This window comes from Schistocerca piceifrons, chromosome 1 (assembly GCF_021461385.2).
Source record: "Schistocerca piceifrons isolate TAMUIC-IGC-003096 chromosome 1, iqSchPice1.1, whole genome shotgun sequence".
Lineage (NCBI taxonomy): Eukaryota > Metazoa > Arthropoda > Insecta > Orthoptera > Acrididae > Schistocerca > Schistocerca piceifrons.
This window is the reverse complement of record NC_060138.1, coordinates 226,950,211-226,966,198: the sequence shown is the minus strand read 5'-3', so window position 1 is coordinate 226,966,198 and position 15,988 is coordinate 226,950,211. Positions and strand designations below refer to the sequence as shown.

The window sequence follows — 15,988 nt, the reverse complement described above, 5'->3', positions numbered from 1 at the left end:
GTTTAAAACAACGTTTTGAATTTTTAAATTCAATCAATAATTACTTGAAGTACTGAAAACCAAATTTCTGTCGCCCCTGGGGGCCGTTAGATAGGCAACGCGCAATTGAAACTGATGGCCCGATGAAAGTTTAGTAATACACAGAATGAGGCACCCAAACCGGGTCAGCCCAAAATATATCCGTGATGAACGAATATATAGAGGTGTAGTTTTCGCCTAATTATAGCGGACAATATGGTAAATTTATTGACGTTCGCAAGTTCGTACCAATTATGCAGGTTGAATGTGCACAAACAAGTGTCGGTGTTGAACTTTTCAAAATACGGTAATGGCAAATGACTCGCACTAGAATCCTGCAACAAGCACCACTGACGTTCAAATGTACCTCACTTTTACTCTGTTAATGTCAATAGGCACTGTGCCAATTAGGAAAGCGTATGCCTGCACTGAAAATACACTACAATGTGTTTATTGGCTAACAGTACGAGATCCTGAGTAACATTCCAGTTCTTGAAAACCGCACACCAATAGCACTTTCCATTTCCGCAATATTTGCGGTACAGGTTTAGGTGTTTTACCCCGTATGCGATAAAAATCACTTGCGAACGTGAGGAAATTCGCAATATCGTCCGCTAAAACTTGACGAAAACCACACCTCAATACGCTTATTCATCCTGGATACATTTAGGGTGGCCTGTCTTAGCTGCCACACCCTTTAGATAGCACTTTCTCCAAGGCTGAGGGTTGCTTAGTTGCCCATCGCAAAAACTATCCTTCGTCCTCTTTTCCACTGTCGCCAAAACCCGTAGACTGTGCAGTTGTTGAGTGACCCAAATTACCACTTAGTCACTTCGTCACCTGTAGGTACCATAGCGTGCACCCACCGTTTTCTGCGTGTAGTAAGTTCATGCCACGTGTCGTAAACGTGGACAACTAACCTGGAAGCTGTGCAGAACGGCGACGTTGGCCTCGACGAGCGCCTTGTCCTTCCACAGCGTCACCGGAGTCCGGGTATCAAGGCCCATCTTCACCGCGAATGTCTGAAACAAACGTGGTCTTTGTCATAAATGCTGCAAAATATAACGGCTACCAAGCCAGGCGGACTTGACACAAATACCTGAGAAAATTAAGTTGTGCTCTACATCACATACCAAAAATTCTCGAAACTTCCATCAGGCGCTCGTTATGGTATTTATGAGTGAAAGTTTCGGGACTAGTACACCGGGTGGACAAATACGTCGTCTTACGTTGCAAGAGGTGTTTGGCAGCTCATACAGAGGCAGATCTAAAACACACCGTCTAAAACACAAATCCGTGTTTCTATCCTGTTCATAAGTGTTTGGTAAACAACCTGTTTCGTGGACAAACTCTGTATGGGGTTTGTAGAAGTACCATAACAGAATGCTACTGTGGGGATTTATTTGTTTATTGGTAGTGTTACTGCAGCGAGCACAGTCGCTTATTTTTTCGAGGCTTCAAGTTTCCACTCTCGTAGAACCTAAGATTTTTTGTGACACTTAACGATATTTTCACCTCATACATATGAAGAATGCCAAATTATACGGTGGTTCGTGAGAATATAGCACCTCCAATCTGTTCACTAGTGGAAGAACGCGCCGACTTGATGAGTATCTTACGGTGTCGCTAGTTGCATATTTGTGCGAGTTTATATTCAGATTGCCCTGTACTGGGCAATTATCTTTGGATGTTTAGCAATGGACTGGAGCTGTGTACAACCTATAAATCTTTCATTCGTATACTGATCCGTTACCGAAGGGTTTTCAGATCGCAGAAGAAGTTAAAAGAAGAAGCGAAGTGGTGTCGGTGAGAAGATGCAAAGCAGGAGGTTCACGCGGTTACACTCACTCAAATTCTGCACCGTGAAAAACCTAAAGAAAAGAGGTGGCCAGTAGTTCTGTCGGAATATTAAGACGAGAGCAAGAAGGCAGTTACGCATTCAGACCTGTCCCACTGGAGCGTAAAGACTCGTAGCAATTTATTGGAGCTGAGGTACAAACCGACAGCTCTGTACTCCCTGCAGTCGTGGCGACGACGTCATCTGACAATCGTCGAAAGAGGAACCGGGATTTGGCGGCGAGATTAATCTGGGAGACTTGTGAATGGAGCCACGGAGCAGTAGTTTCCCCGCACTGCGTTTTGATTCGGGTTTCTTGCGAAAGACTCTCAACCAAACCAAGACAATTCCGAGCTTATTTCATACTAATGATTATAAATTGCTGTATTCAGTACTTTATAGCAAATAGACTATGGCATCGTTACTAATACTTGCGTTTGGGTACCCTCGAATCACCAGCTCTCAAGTCAGTGTGCTGTTACATCGTCCTTACTTTGCCCGAAAGTATTTGTCTGTTCTCACACATATTTGTTGTGCATACTGAAAAACTAGGTGAGAACTGCCTCCTTTGCACATTGTATTTTCTCAAATGTGTCATGAGGGTAACTGTGATGGGCGATCGTGTTTTGTTTTTCCCTGTTTAGGCGTCCTATGGATCGCAAGAAGAACTGTTCTGATTGAATTTCAGGATTTTAAATATTGTTTCATTAAATTAGAGTTGTCGCTTCAGGTCTCTTGTCAACGTTGCTCCAGTTTTCTCTTTTGTTTTGCTCAAAAAAAAAAATTGTTTCTAAAACCTTCTTTCTCCACCTCTCTCATACAATTTCTCATGTCTTTCGCGCATGTGCAACTGGGATGCCTTGTTTTATTCCGCTTGACAAGTTTGAAAATTTTCTTGCATTCATCCGAATGAGTTGTCCGTAAAGTACATGCCTTCTCTCCTTTTTCTCATCTGCTGCATTCTGTTGTTCATTTTTATTATACAGATCTCCATTGCTTCTCATGCTTTATATACCGTTTCGTTTCAGTTATCCCTACGTTTGCCTCAGGATGTTCCTCTCTCTCACTTTTCGATGTCTTTTATTTCTCCTGTCAGCTCGTGCCAGCTTGGGCTTCGTGTGGGCAACCTGACTGGAGATGAGCCCAGGACATTGAAATTTCGCCAGCACCTATCGAGACCCTTACAAGAAAAATTTCTCTGATGAACATTTTGGTCAGCTACCATAATTAGAACTGGATCGCACTTTCGTGTTTGTTACACAACTGTGGGATATCAGTGCGTACACACTCTCCCCTACTTCTCATTAACTCGCTCGTGATCTTACATGAAACAAAGAAATTTTCAGCAGCTCCTTTTATATATCAACTGAAGACATAAAGTAAGTGTATCAGTGCACGGTAATTTTTAACAGTATATCATCTTCAGTTTTTAATCTAGACCACCCCGTGTCAGATAAATACCGCGTGCTCCTCCTAAGACTAGTCAGGCTTATTTTCTCTTACGTTTCGGCAGTTATTTTGCAATTTCGATTTTGCAGTGTGTTTCTGGAGTCAGCTCGAAAAATTACTGCTCATCATGTGTTTCGGCGATGCCCAGTGTCGGCGGTATGCGTCGGCTTGTTTCCCATAACAAGCAAAATGATTTGGTGTGTTCTTTGAAAAAAAAAAAAACAAACGCCTCATATTTATGATACTGGGACCGTCTATACACAAGGTGAAAGTGAATTATCGATCTCATGGGGGAATTGAAATAATTCAATAGCGAGAAGTGGAAATTTGTGCATGAGGGGAACTCGAAACAGGGTTTCCCACGTTACGCGAGCGGTCGTCTTGAGCGCCTTGTCTATCCTAGCACGACTCCCATTTGACCCAGATTCTCAACTTGTTGCACACACCTTCCGTAGCGCACCCCTCCAACATCCTCATTACTCGCCGCATTTTAGCTGGATTCCCGAAAGAAGCCAGATTTTGGGTGCATCCATCTCGAAGATTTACCATCAATCCAGCTAATATGCGGCGATCAATGGCGATGTGGACAGGGTGCTGGTGGGGGGGGGGGGGCACTACAATAGTGAAGTGTGTTGCATGGGTGTCGTGCTCGGACAGCCTAGCAGTCTGGGTTCGAGTCCCGGTCTGGCACAAATTTTCTTTTCTCGCCATTGAATTATTCCATGCGGCTGAGTCGGCAATTAACTTTCAGCTTGTGAAATTGTGAAAATGATCTTTAAAAGTGAGATTTTACTTGCGCATTCGATAGAGCGGTTCCGACTTAGCCCAATGCAATAGTCGTTTTATCGATATACGAGGGGCGTTCAGAAAGTAAGCTCCGATCGGTCGCGAAATGGAAACGACTATGAAAATCCGATAAAGCTTTGCACAGATGTGTTGGGTAGTGTCTATAGTATAACCCCAGTTAGCATCACGTCGCTCTTCTCATTTCTGAGCTCGCAGTGAGTGCGTAAAGATGTCTAGAAAATAGTGTCTGCCGCCAAGTACGAGGGCCTGGTGAGAAATTTCGCCTGAAGCTATGCAGCTAACATTACATAACTGTCGTGCTGTTTCGTCTTCACGACAATTCTCAGCCGCATTCTGCAGGGGCAATGAAGATGCTCCTGCATCGTTTTCAAATGGAAATGTTAGATTACCCACAATACAGTCCGCAATTGTCTCCCCCTGAGTTTCATCTCTGGTCACATGAACCGCTGTCTTTGAAGACAACATTTTGACACAGACAACGAGGTGTAGTCCAGCGTGGAGAATTGGCGGAAAGCACTGGCGGCTGCCTTCTATGATGAGGCTATTGAAAAGTTGGTACAACGCTATGACAAAAGTCTAAGTCAGAACGGCGACTACGTAGAGAAGTAGCTGAAAGGTGTAGCTAATTGTTACAAGTAAAACATTTCTGATGTTCACTGTGGTTTCAATTTGGCAATCAATCGGAGCTTACTTTCTGAACAGGCCTCGTATATAAAACACGAAGAATAACTGTTACTTCAACAGCGGCTGCGTAGCGCTGCTGCATGGCAATAGTAGTCACCGCGGACCAGGGCGTGCTGTCACTGCTGGTGTACAGGTGATTCTTCGTGTATTACTGTCCCTTTTAACACACATCAATAGAACGGATATCGCAGCAGACTAATTTTGGATCACTCAATCGAATGATCACGTACAATTCAACTTTTAAAAATCATTTTATTTGTAAGAGGAAACAATCGAGTTTTTCCGTCGATACTATGCGTCGCTTGAAAGACGTCATCAGCAATATCTCTCTGTGACGACTCCAGCGACACAATGCAAAACTTAATTTGCAAATATCTGCCGAAGTGAGCCTGACGACTCATATATTACAAATTTAGACCTAAGCCATCTTGATACGGTGGAATCCAGACTGAAAGTAAGAGTTGTAAACTCATATATGTACTTTACATCTTCAACTAAAAAAAATTGCGCCACGTCAGGCTAAGAAGGAGGTAAAACTATTTCTCAGAATGAAAATGTCTGACTGTCGCCTAGACAAAACATGTAAGATTGTGAACTGTATGTCCCACGGTTTGATTTGATACGACTAAAACTTCCTCGAAATTCATATTCTTCGACTGAGAGCTAATATGAACAGAAAAAAATTCCTCAACACTCAAAAAATCCTGATCTGTGTTGGCAAACGTTCCATAATTACTTTAAAGTCAGTACCGTCATTAGACTGTTTTTTTTTATTTGCAGTGTTACATTTACACGATCATGATTTTCGGTTTCAAAGTGCCATTATCAAGTGTTCTAAGTGTTACACAGTGCCTAAGATGGCATACTGTCGAATTATCTTAGGCTCTGTATAACACTTAGAACACTTGATAATGGCACTTTGAAACTGAAATCATGATCGTGTAAGTGTAACACTGCAAATAAAAAAAAAAAAACAGTCAAATGGTGGTATTGACTTTAAAGAAATACGAGGCCTGTTCAGAAAGTAAGCTCCGATTGATTGCCAAATTGAAACCACAGTGAACATCAGAAATGTTTTACTTCTAACAATTAGCTACACCTTTCAGCTACTTCTCTACGTAGTCGCCGTTCTGACTTATACTTTTGTCATAGCGTTGTACCAACTTTTCAATAGCCTCATCATAGAAGGCAGCCGCCAGTGCTTTCCGCCAATTCTCCACGCTGGCCTACACCTCGTTGTCTGTGTCAAAATGTTGTCTTCAAAGACAGCGGTTCATGTGACCAGAGATGAAACTCAGGGGGAGACAATTGCGGACTGTATTGTGGGTAATCTAACATTTCCATTTGAAAACGATGCAGGAGCATCTTCATTGCCCCTGCAGAATGCGGCTGAGAATTGTCGTGAAGACGAAACAGCACGACAGTTATGTAATGTTAGCTGCATAGCTTCAGGCGAAATTTCTCACCAGGCCCTCGTACTTGGCGGCAGACACTATTTTCTAGACATCTTTACGCACTCACTGCGAGCTCAGAAATGAGAAGAGCGACGTGATGCTAACTGGGGTTATACTATAGACACTACCCAACACATCTGTGCAAAGCTTTATCGGATTTTCATAGTCGTTTCCATTTCGCGACCGATCGGAGCTTACTTTCTGAACGCCCCTCGTTATGACTGTGGCCCCACATTATGAAAAAAATATTTCCATAATTACGTCACTTTAGTTACAGTGGACACGCTACTCCGAATTCATAGACGGGTGTAGACCAAAAATTACACGAACGCCAAACACGAGGTTACTAGTAATATTGGAATATCATTTATTTTTTGTTCCACCGCAATGAGATCTTTCATACCAACAACTCCAGCATTCACAGACTGAAGATATTTTGGGAGTAGGAAGCTTGCTTGCTTTTCATCTGATAATTATGGTTACTACAGTGCTTTGTACATTTCAGAATAATTTAGTTTTACGTAGGTTTATGAGGACGTGAAGTCCATGAATAAAAGGCAACTAGCAAATCTCTCACACACTTGTGATGTCACGTTCTCTTCTTCAAGTGCTACACTATTTTACACCGATATTAAAACACACTGGAAATTGATGTCGTAATAACCACTTAAACAGTTCGACGATATGTGGTATACGGTATAAAAATTAACCGTTCGCAGTTTTACTCGTGGTATAAAACATTATGGCTGTTTTCGTCATTGTGGTGCTTGCCGAGACAGTATATTTTACGCGCAAGGGGTAATTAAAAGATCCTACCTCTAACTTATCGCGATACTGAAAAAAAAAGCTCCATAAAAATAGGCACACGCTAAAGATTTTCCACCTCATTCATATTTCACGGCCTGCCATTCTTGAGCACGGCGTAAATTTTACTTTATCGTTGAGCCAGTGGTCGGAAGCGGTATTTTATCTTAGCAGAAGCGAGGGATCGGGAAGAAAGGGGCGTTTTACAGCGGGAAAGTGTCGGTGATACATGGTTGTGACGCGCTCCGCCACTAAATATCCGCTAACGCTGTGTCACCGATACATTACATATATCTTCACTGATTGAACAGTACTCCTTCAGGGAAGTACCCGCATCGTCTTTTGATAAATCTCTTAACATTTCCTGGGTGGTCGAAACAGGCCTAAGCAGACACACTGAAAGAGATATGCCGGAATCTCTTTAACAGATTCCTCAATGTGCTGTGAGCTATCAGAAAAAAAAAATACCGAAATGACAATGTCGCTGGAAAGGACCATACTATATAGCATCCCCGGCCCTCAACTGTGTCAACTATCCTTCGAAATTATTGTCCATTCCTTGAAACAAACGACTCATACCAGACGGCGCCTTTGAAAAATAGGGTGCATGACAGCCCGTGGTTGTATCAAGAAGACTGAAACGAAAAGTTACGTATTATTTAACAAGTTATAAGCCGACCTCGGGGAACAATACTTTAGGCTCCGGAGAAATGTGGGAACACGTTAGGCATTACTGGCCCTATTACATATCTTAGAAGATTGCAAGAAGAAAGGCAAACCTGTGTTTACAGTATTTCTAGATTTAGAGAAATATTACGGCAACGTTGATTGGACTACTGTCTTTGAAATTTTGAAGGTAACAAGGATAAAATACGGGGAAAGAAAGGTAATTGATAACTGGTAAACAAACCAGAAAACAGTTACAAGAATCGTTGAATATGAAAGGGAACCAGCTGTAAACAAGGGAGTGAGACACGTTCGTAGCCTGTCCCCAATGTTATTTAGTGTGTACATTGAGCAAGCACTAGAGGAAACCAAGGAGAAATTTGGAAAAGGAATTAATGTTCAGGGAGAAGAAATATGAACTTTGCGGTTTGCACATTACATTGTAGTTCTGTCAGAGACAGTGAAGGATTCTGAGGAGCAGCTGAGTGTAACGGATAGTGCCTTAAATGAATCATAAGATGAATATCAATAAAAGTAAAACAATGTAGCCTAATAAAATCAGGCGATACTGAAGGAATTACGTTAGTCAATGAAACATTAAGAGCTGCAGATGACCTTCGCTATTTGGGCAGAAAAATAACTGATGAGGTAGAGAGAACATAAAATGCAGACCGGCAGTAGCAACAAAAGAATTTCTGAAAAAGAAGGAATTTGTTAACATCGAATATGAAGTATTTGGAAATCATTTCTGAAGGTATTTGTACGGAGTTTAGCCTTGTACAGAGATAAAACCTGGACGTTAACCAGTTCAGACAACGAAAGAAAAGAAGGTTTTGAAATTTGGTTCTGGAAGAGAATTCAGAATGTTAGATGGATAGATCGAATAACTAAATAGGCGGTACTGAACTGAATTCGTGATGACAGATATTTGTGGTGCAACTTTAGTAAAAAAAACGGAGTCGGTTGGCCGGACACATTGTGAGGCATCAATTTGGTGATGAAATCAAGTGTGGGGGATAAAAACGCAGAGCGAAGCGTATATAGTAAACTTAGCAGTTAAATCGAACGTTGGTTGCAGTAGTTATTCGGACATGAAGAGACTTGACAGTATACACAATCACTGAGAGCAGTAGGAAACAAGTTTGCGGACTGAAGACCACAGCAACAACAAAAACAATGAAAACAATAAAGAAATTCGACATTAAAAGTTCTTCAAAAATTCCCATCACAATATTACAAAGTCAACATATATACGTACTATGTGCTATGTAACATAGTTCTACAAACAAATTTCATTCAGTTGTCAGTTAGAAAGAATGATAACTTCACGGTTCCTTAATTACTTCCTTCTACTTCAAACTATTTTTTTCTCAGGCAAATATTTGCAAATGGTAACAGCAATATTAATCTAAAAAAATAACATTTTGAGAAATCTGACAAGATGTTTTGATCGTCGTATTACGCAGGGATTCGAACGATTATTCAAGTTAGTGTGTGGAGTCTATGAGACTGGTGACATACCATCAGACTTTTGGAATAACATCATCCACAGAATTTCTAAGATAACAACGGCTAATAAGAGCTAGAAATATAGCACAATCAGCTTAACAGCTCATGCTGACAAGAATAATAAAGAAAGAAAAAGGAAATTGACGACCTGCTAGATCACGATTATTTGCCTTTATAAAGGTGAAGGCACAAGAGAGGCAATCCTGACCTTGATAATGAAAGCAAGACTGAAGAAAAATCAAGACATATTCATAGGATTTGTCGACGTGGAGAGGGCGCTCGACAATGTAAAATGGTGGAAGATGTTCGAAATTATGAGACGAATAGTAGTAAGCTTTTGAGAAAAAAGGGTAATATACAATACGTGCAGGAGCCAAGAGGTAATAATTACACTGGAAGAAGTTCTCGAATTATGTAACGGGAGTAGGATTCGTTCTGAATAGGAAAGTAGGACAGGGAGTGAGTTGCTGTAAACAGTTCAGTGATAGGGTTGTTCTCATCAGAGTCGACAGCTAACCAATACCGACAACGATAGTTCAGATACACATGCCGACGTCACAAGCCGAAGATGATGAGAAAGGGAAAGTATATGAGGATATTCAAAGGGTAATACAGTACGTAAAGGGAAATGAAAGTTTAATAGTGACAGGAACTGGAACACGATTGTAGGGGAAGGAGTAAAAGAAATTGTTACAGCAGAATACGAGCTTGGAACTGAGAATGAAAGAGGAGAAAGACTAACTGAATTCTGCAATAAATTTCATCTAGTCCTAGGGGTGGGAAATTGCCCCTAAAGGCGGAAGAATCAGCAATGATCAACGACATGAGGATGCAGAAGGCAATGGAAACCACTGCATTAAAGACACGTAACGTGTATCCACAGGACATGTGGCCTGTAATTGAAGAAGTGTCATGATGATCTCTCCATTGGCAAAAGATTTCGGAATAGTCCCCCATTCGGATCTCCGGGAGGGGACTGCCAAGGGGGAGGTTACCATGAGAAAAAGATTGAATAATCAACGAAAGGATAACGTTCTACGAGTCGGGGCGTGGAATGTCAGAAGCTTGAACGTGGTAGGGAAACTAGAAAATCTGAAAAGGTAAATGCAAAGGCTCAATCTAGATATAGTAGGGGTCAGTGAAGTGAAGTGGAAGGAAGACAAGGATTTCTGGTCAGATGAATATCGGGTAATATCAACAGCAGCAGAAAATGGTATAACAGGTGTAGGATTCGTTATGAATAGGAAGGTAGGGCAGAGGGTGTGTTACTGTGAACAGTTCAGTGACCGGGTAGTTCTAATCAGAATCGACAGCAGACCAACACCGACATCAATAGGTCAGGTATACTTGCCGACGTCGCAAGCTGAAGATGAATAGATAGAGAAAGTGTATGAGTATATTGAAAGGGTAATGCAGTATGTAAAGGGGGACGAAAATCTAATAGTCATGGGCGACTGGAATGCAGTTGTAGGGGAAGGAGTAGAAGAAAAGGTTACAGGAGAATATGGGCTTGGGACAAGGAATGAAAGAGGAGAAAGACTAATTGAGTTCTGTAACAAGCTTCAGCAAGTAATAGCGAATACCCTGTTCAAGAATCACAAGAGGAGGAGGTATACTTGGAAAAGGCCAGGAAATACGGGAAGATTTCAATTAGATTACATCATGGTCAGACAGAGATTCCGAAATCCGATACTGGATTGTAAGGCGTACCCAGGAGCAGATATAGACTCAGATCACAGTATAGTGGTGATGAAGAGTAGGCTGAAGTTCAAGACATTAGTCAGGAAGAACCAATACGCAAAGAAGTTGGATACGGAAGTACTAAGGAATGACGAGATACGTTTGAAGTTCTCTAACGCTATAGATACAGCAATAAGGAATAGCGCAGTAGGCAGTACAGTTGAAGAGGAATGGACATACCTAAAAAGAGCCATCACAGAAGTTGGGAAGGAAAACATACGTAAAAAGAAGGTAGCTGCGAAGAAACCATGGGTAACAGAAGAAATACTTCAGTTGATTGATGAAAGCAGGAAGTAGAAACATGTTCCGGGAAAATCAGGAATACAGAAATACAAGTCGCTGAGGAATGAAATAAATAGGAAGTGCAGGGAAGCTAAGACGAAATGGCTGCAGGAAAAATGTGAAGACATCGAAAAAGATATGATTGTCGGAAGGACAGACTCAGCATACAGGAAAGTGAAAACAACCTTTGGTGACATTAAAAGCAACGGTGGTAACATTAAGAGTGCAACGGGAATTCCACTGTTAAATGCAGAGGAGAGAGCAAATAGGTGGAAAGAATACATTGATAGCCTCTATGAGGGTGAAGATTTGTCTGATGTGATAGAAGAAGAAACAGGAGTCGATTTAGAAGAGATAGGGGATCCAGTATTAGAATCGGAATTTAAAAGAGCTTTGGAGGACTTACGGTCAAATAAGGCAGAAGGGATACATAACATTCCATCAGAATTTCAAGAATCATTGGGGGAAGTGGCAACAAAACGACTATTCACGTTGGTGTGTAGAATATAGGAGTCTGGCGATATACCATCCGACTTTCGGAAAAGCATCATCCACACAATTCCGAAGACGGCAAGAGCTGAAAAGTGCGAGAATAATCGCACAATCAGCTTAACAGCTCATGCATCGAAGCTGCTTACAAGAATAATATACAGAAGAATGGAAAAGAAAATTGAGAATGCGCTAGGTGAAGATCAGTTTGGCTTTAGGAAAAGTAAAGGGACGAGAGAGGCAATTCTGACGTTACGACTAATAATGGAAGCAAGGCTAAAGAAAAATCAAGACACTTTCATAGGATTTGTCGACCTGGAAAAAGCGTTCGACAATATAAAATGGTGCAAGCTGTTCGAGATTCTGAAAAAAGTAGGGGTAAGCTATAGGGAGAGACGTGTCATATACAATATGTACATCAACCAAGAGGGCACAATAAGAGTGGACGATCAAGAACGAAGTGCTAGTATTAAGAAGGGTGTAAGACAAGGCTGTAGCCTTTCGCCCCTACTCTTCAATCTGTACATCGAGGAAGCAATGATGGAAATAAAAGAAAGGTTCAGGAGTGGAATTAAAATACAAGGTGAAAGGATATGAATGATACGATTCGCTGATGACATTGCTATCCTGAGTGAAAGTGAAGAAGAATTAATTGATCTGCTGAACGGAATGAACAGTCTAATGAGTACACAGTATGGTTTGAGCGTAAATCGGAGAAAGACGAAGGTAATGAGAAGTAGTAGAAATGAGAACAGCGAGAAACTTAACATCAGGATTGATGGTCACGAAGTCAATGAAGTTAAGGAATTCTGCTACCTAGGCAGTAAAATAACCAATGCCGGACGGAGCAAGAAGGACATCAAAAGCAGACTCGCTATGGCAAAAAAGGCATTTCTGGCCAAGAGAAGTCTACTAATATCAAATACCGGCCTTAATTTGAGGAAGAAATTTCTGAGGATATACGTCTGGAGTACAGCATTGTATGGTAGTGAAACATGGACTGTGGGAAAACCGGAACAGAAGAGAATCGAAGCATTTGAGATGTGGTGCTATAGACGAATGTTGAAAATTAGGTGGACTGATAAGGTAAGGAATGAGGAGGTTCTACGCAGAATCGGAGAGGAAAGGAATATGTGGAAAACACTAATAAGGAGATGGGACAGGATGATAGGACATCTGCTAAGACATGAGGGAATGATTTCCATGGTACTTGAAGGAGCTGTAGAGGGAAAAAAACTGTACAGGAATACAGAGATTGGAATACGTCAAGCAAATAATTGAGGACGTAGGTTGCAAGTGCTACTCTGAGATGAAGAGGTTAGCACAGGAAAGGAATTCGTGGCGGGCCGCATCAAACCAGTCAGTAGACTGATGACTGATGAAAAAAAAAAAAAAAAATAGCGAATACTCTCTTCAAGAATCACAGAAGGAGGGGTATATTTGGAAGAGGCTGGGAGATACGGGAAGATTTCCGTTAGTATGGTCAGGCAGAGATTCCGCAGTCAGTTACTGGATTATATGGCACACCTAAGAGACTCAGATAGCAATTTGGTAGAGATGAAGAGTGCGCTGAGGTTTAAGAGACTAGCCATGAAAATTCAATGCGCAAGGAAGCGGCATACCGAAGTACTAAGGAATGAGGAGATACTGCGATAAGGAATAGCTCATAGGCAGTTAGCTGAAGAGGAATGGACGTCTCAAAAAGGGCAGTCAAAGAAGTGGGAAAGAAAAAAATAGGCGCAAAGAAGGTAACTGTGAAGAAACCATGGGTAACAGAAGAAATATTTTAGCTGGCCGATGAAAAACGGAAGTACAAAAACGTTCGGAGAAGTTGAAGAACACGGGAATGCAAGTCACTTAGGGATGCAATAAATACGAAGTGCAGAGAAGCTAAGTCGAAATGGTTGCAGCAGAAATGTGAGTCGAAAAAGAGATGATTATCGGAAGGATTGACTCAGCATACAAGAAAGTTAAAACACCTTCGCTGAAACTAAAAGCAAGGGCGGTAACTTTAATACTGCAAAGGGAATAGCACTGTAAACTGCAGAGGAGAGAGCGGATACGTGGAAAGAATACACTGAAGGCCTCTATGAGGATAAGAGTTGTCTGATGTCATGATAGGAGAAAAAACAGGACTAGACAGAGAAGAGACGGAGGATCCAGGATTAGAATCAGAATTTTAAAGTGCTTTGGAAGACTTACAATCGAATAAGGATGAAGGGATACGTAACATTCCATTATAATTTCTAAAATCATTGGGGAAGTGGCAAAAAAAAAACAAAAAAAACGACTAGTCATGTTAGTATGTAGAATGTATGAGTCTGGCGTTAAACCATATGACTCGTGGAAAAATATCATCCGCACAATCCCTAAGGCTACAAGAGCCGATAAGTGCGAGAATTCTCGCTCAACAAGCTTAACAGCTCATGCATGTAAGAAAACAATGATACCCAGAAGAAAGAAAAAGAAAACTGATGATGTGTTAGATGAATATCTGTTTTGGTTTAGGAAAGGTAAAGGCACCGGAGAGGCAATTCTGACGTTGCGCTTGATAATGGAAACGAGACTGAAAACGTATCAAGACACTCCCATAGGGTTTGTCGACCTGGATAAAGCGTTCGACAATGTAAAATGGTGCAAGATGTTCGAAACTCTGTGAAAAGTAGGGGTAAGCTCTAGAGAAAAAGTTAATATACAACTTGTATAAAAAATAGAAGGGAACACTAAGAGTGGGGAACGAAGAACAAAGTGCTCGGATTAAAAAGGGTCTAAGACATGGATGTAGTGTTTCACCCCTACTGCTCAAACTATATATTGAAGAAGTAGTGACAGAAATAAAAGTTCAAGAGTGGAATTAAAATTCAAGGTTAAAGGATGTCAATGATAAGATTCGTTGATGATATTGATATTGTCAGTGAAGGCGAGGAAGAGTTACTGGATCTGCTGCTAATATCTGAGTACACAATATCGACTGAGAATAAAGCGAAGAAAGACGAAAGGATTAAGAAGTAACAGAAACAATGAGAAAAGCGAGAAACTTAACATCAGGATTGGTGATCACGAAGAAGAAGAAGTTAAGGAATTCTGATACCTAGGCTACAAAATAACCCATGATGGTCGGAACAAGGAAGGCATCAAAAGCAGACTAGCACTGGCAAAAAGGGCTTTCCTGGCCAAGAAAAATCTGTAATTTGAGGAAGAAATTTCGCAGAATGTACATCTGGAGTACAGCATTGTATGGTAGTGAATCATGGACTGTGGGAAAACCGCAACAGCAGAGGATCGAAGCATTTGAGATGTGGTGCTACAGACGAATGTTGAAAATCAGGTGGATTGATAAGGCAAGGAATGAGGAGGTTATCCGCGGAATTGGCCAGAAAAGCAACATAAGAAAAATACTCACAAGAAAACTTCACACCAAGCTAGAACAAATGTTAAGACGTTAGGAATAACATCAACGGAACTAGAGGGAGCTGCAGAGGTTAAAAACTGTAGAGGTAGACAGGGACTGGAATACATCCAATAAATAACTGAGGACGCTGGGTTCAAGAGATACTCTGAGATGAAGAGGTTGGCACAGGAGAGGATTTTGTGATGGGCTGCATCAGAACTGTCAGAAGACTGATGACTAAAAAAAAGAAGAAAGAATTACTAAAAGTCAGATGCACATCGGGTCGATTTATGGTACATGCAGTGTAGCATTATGTTTAGTGTTAAGCGTCGCTAGGTGGCATGCGGCAGATCATCGGTTCAAGCCCAACTACCAGTGATTATCTGTTGTTGCGTATTTATCATTTCTTGAAGGTTCTTGAAATATCTTTTGCCTGAATGGTCATATCTGAAAGCGACTTTGCTGCAGGTCGCAAATGAGGAATATGTCCTGCCAAGCCGGCCGCGGTGGCCGTGCGGTTCTAGGCGCTGCAGTCCGGAACCGCGGGACTGCTACGGTCGCAGGTTCGAATCCTGCCTCGGGCATGGATGTGTGTGATGTCCTCAGGTTAGTTAGGTTTAAGTAGTTCAAAGTTCTAGGGGACTGATGACCTAAGATGTTAAGTTCCATAGTGCTCAGAGCCATTTGAACCATTTTTTTGTCCTGCCAACAGGAACATGTATTGCAAGAATAACTATGAATATCGGAATACAGTACTGCCAATTTGGCGTTTTAACAAAACGTAGCCATGTTATTCTCGGATGGAAGATCTTACATCACAAGAAATATAAGACTGTGGTAGAGGAAAGTTCCTTACTG

General features: G+C 41.4%; 1 protein-coding gene across 1 annotated transcript in view; it reads right to left on the bottom strand.

Moving 5' to 3' along the window:
• The window catches only part of LOC124790129 (nitric oxide synthase, salivary gland-like), a 705,692-nt gene that overhangs the window by 159,060 nt on the left and 530,644 nt on the right, over positions 1-15,988 (bottom strand). Inside the window, 1 exon segment of the mRNA XM_047257705.1 lies at positions 939-1,040. Coding sequence (XP_047113661.1) covers positions 939-1,040 — 102 coding nt within the window.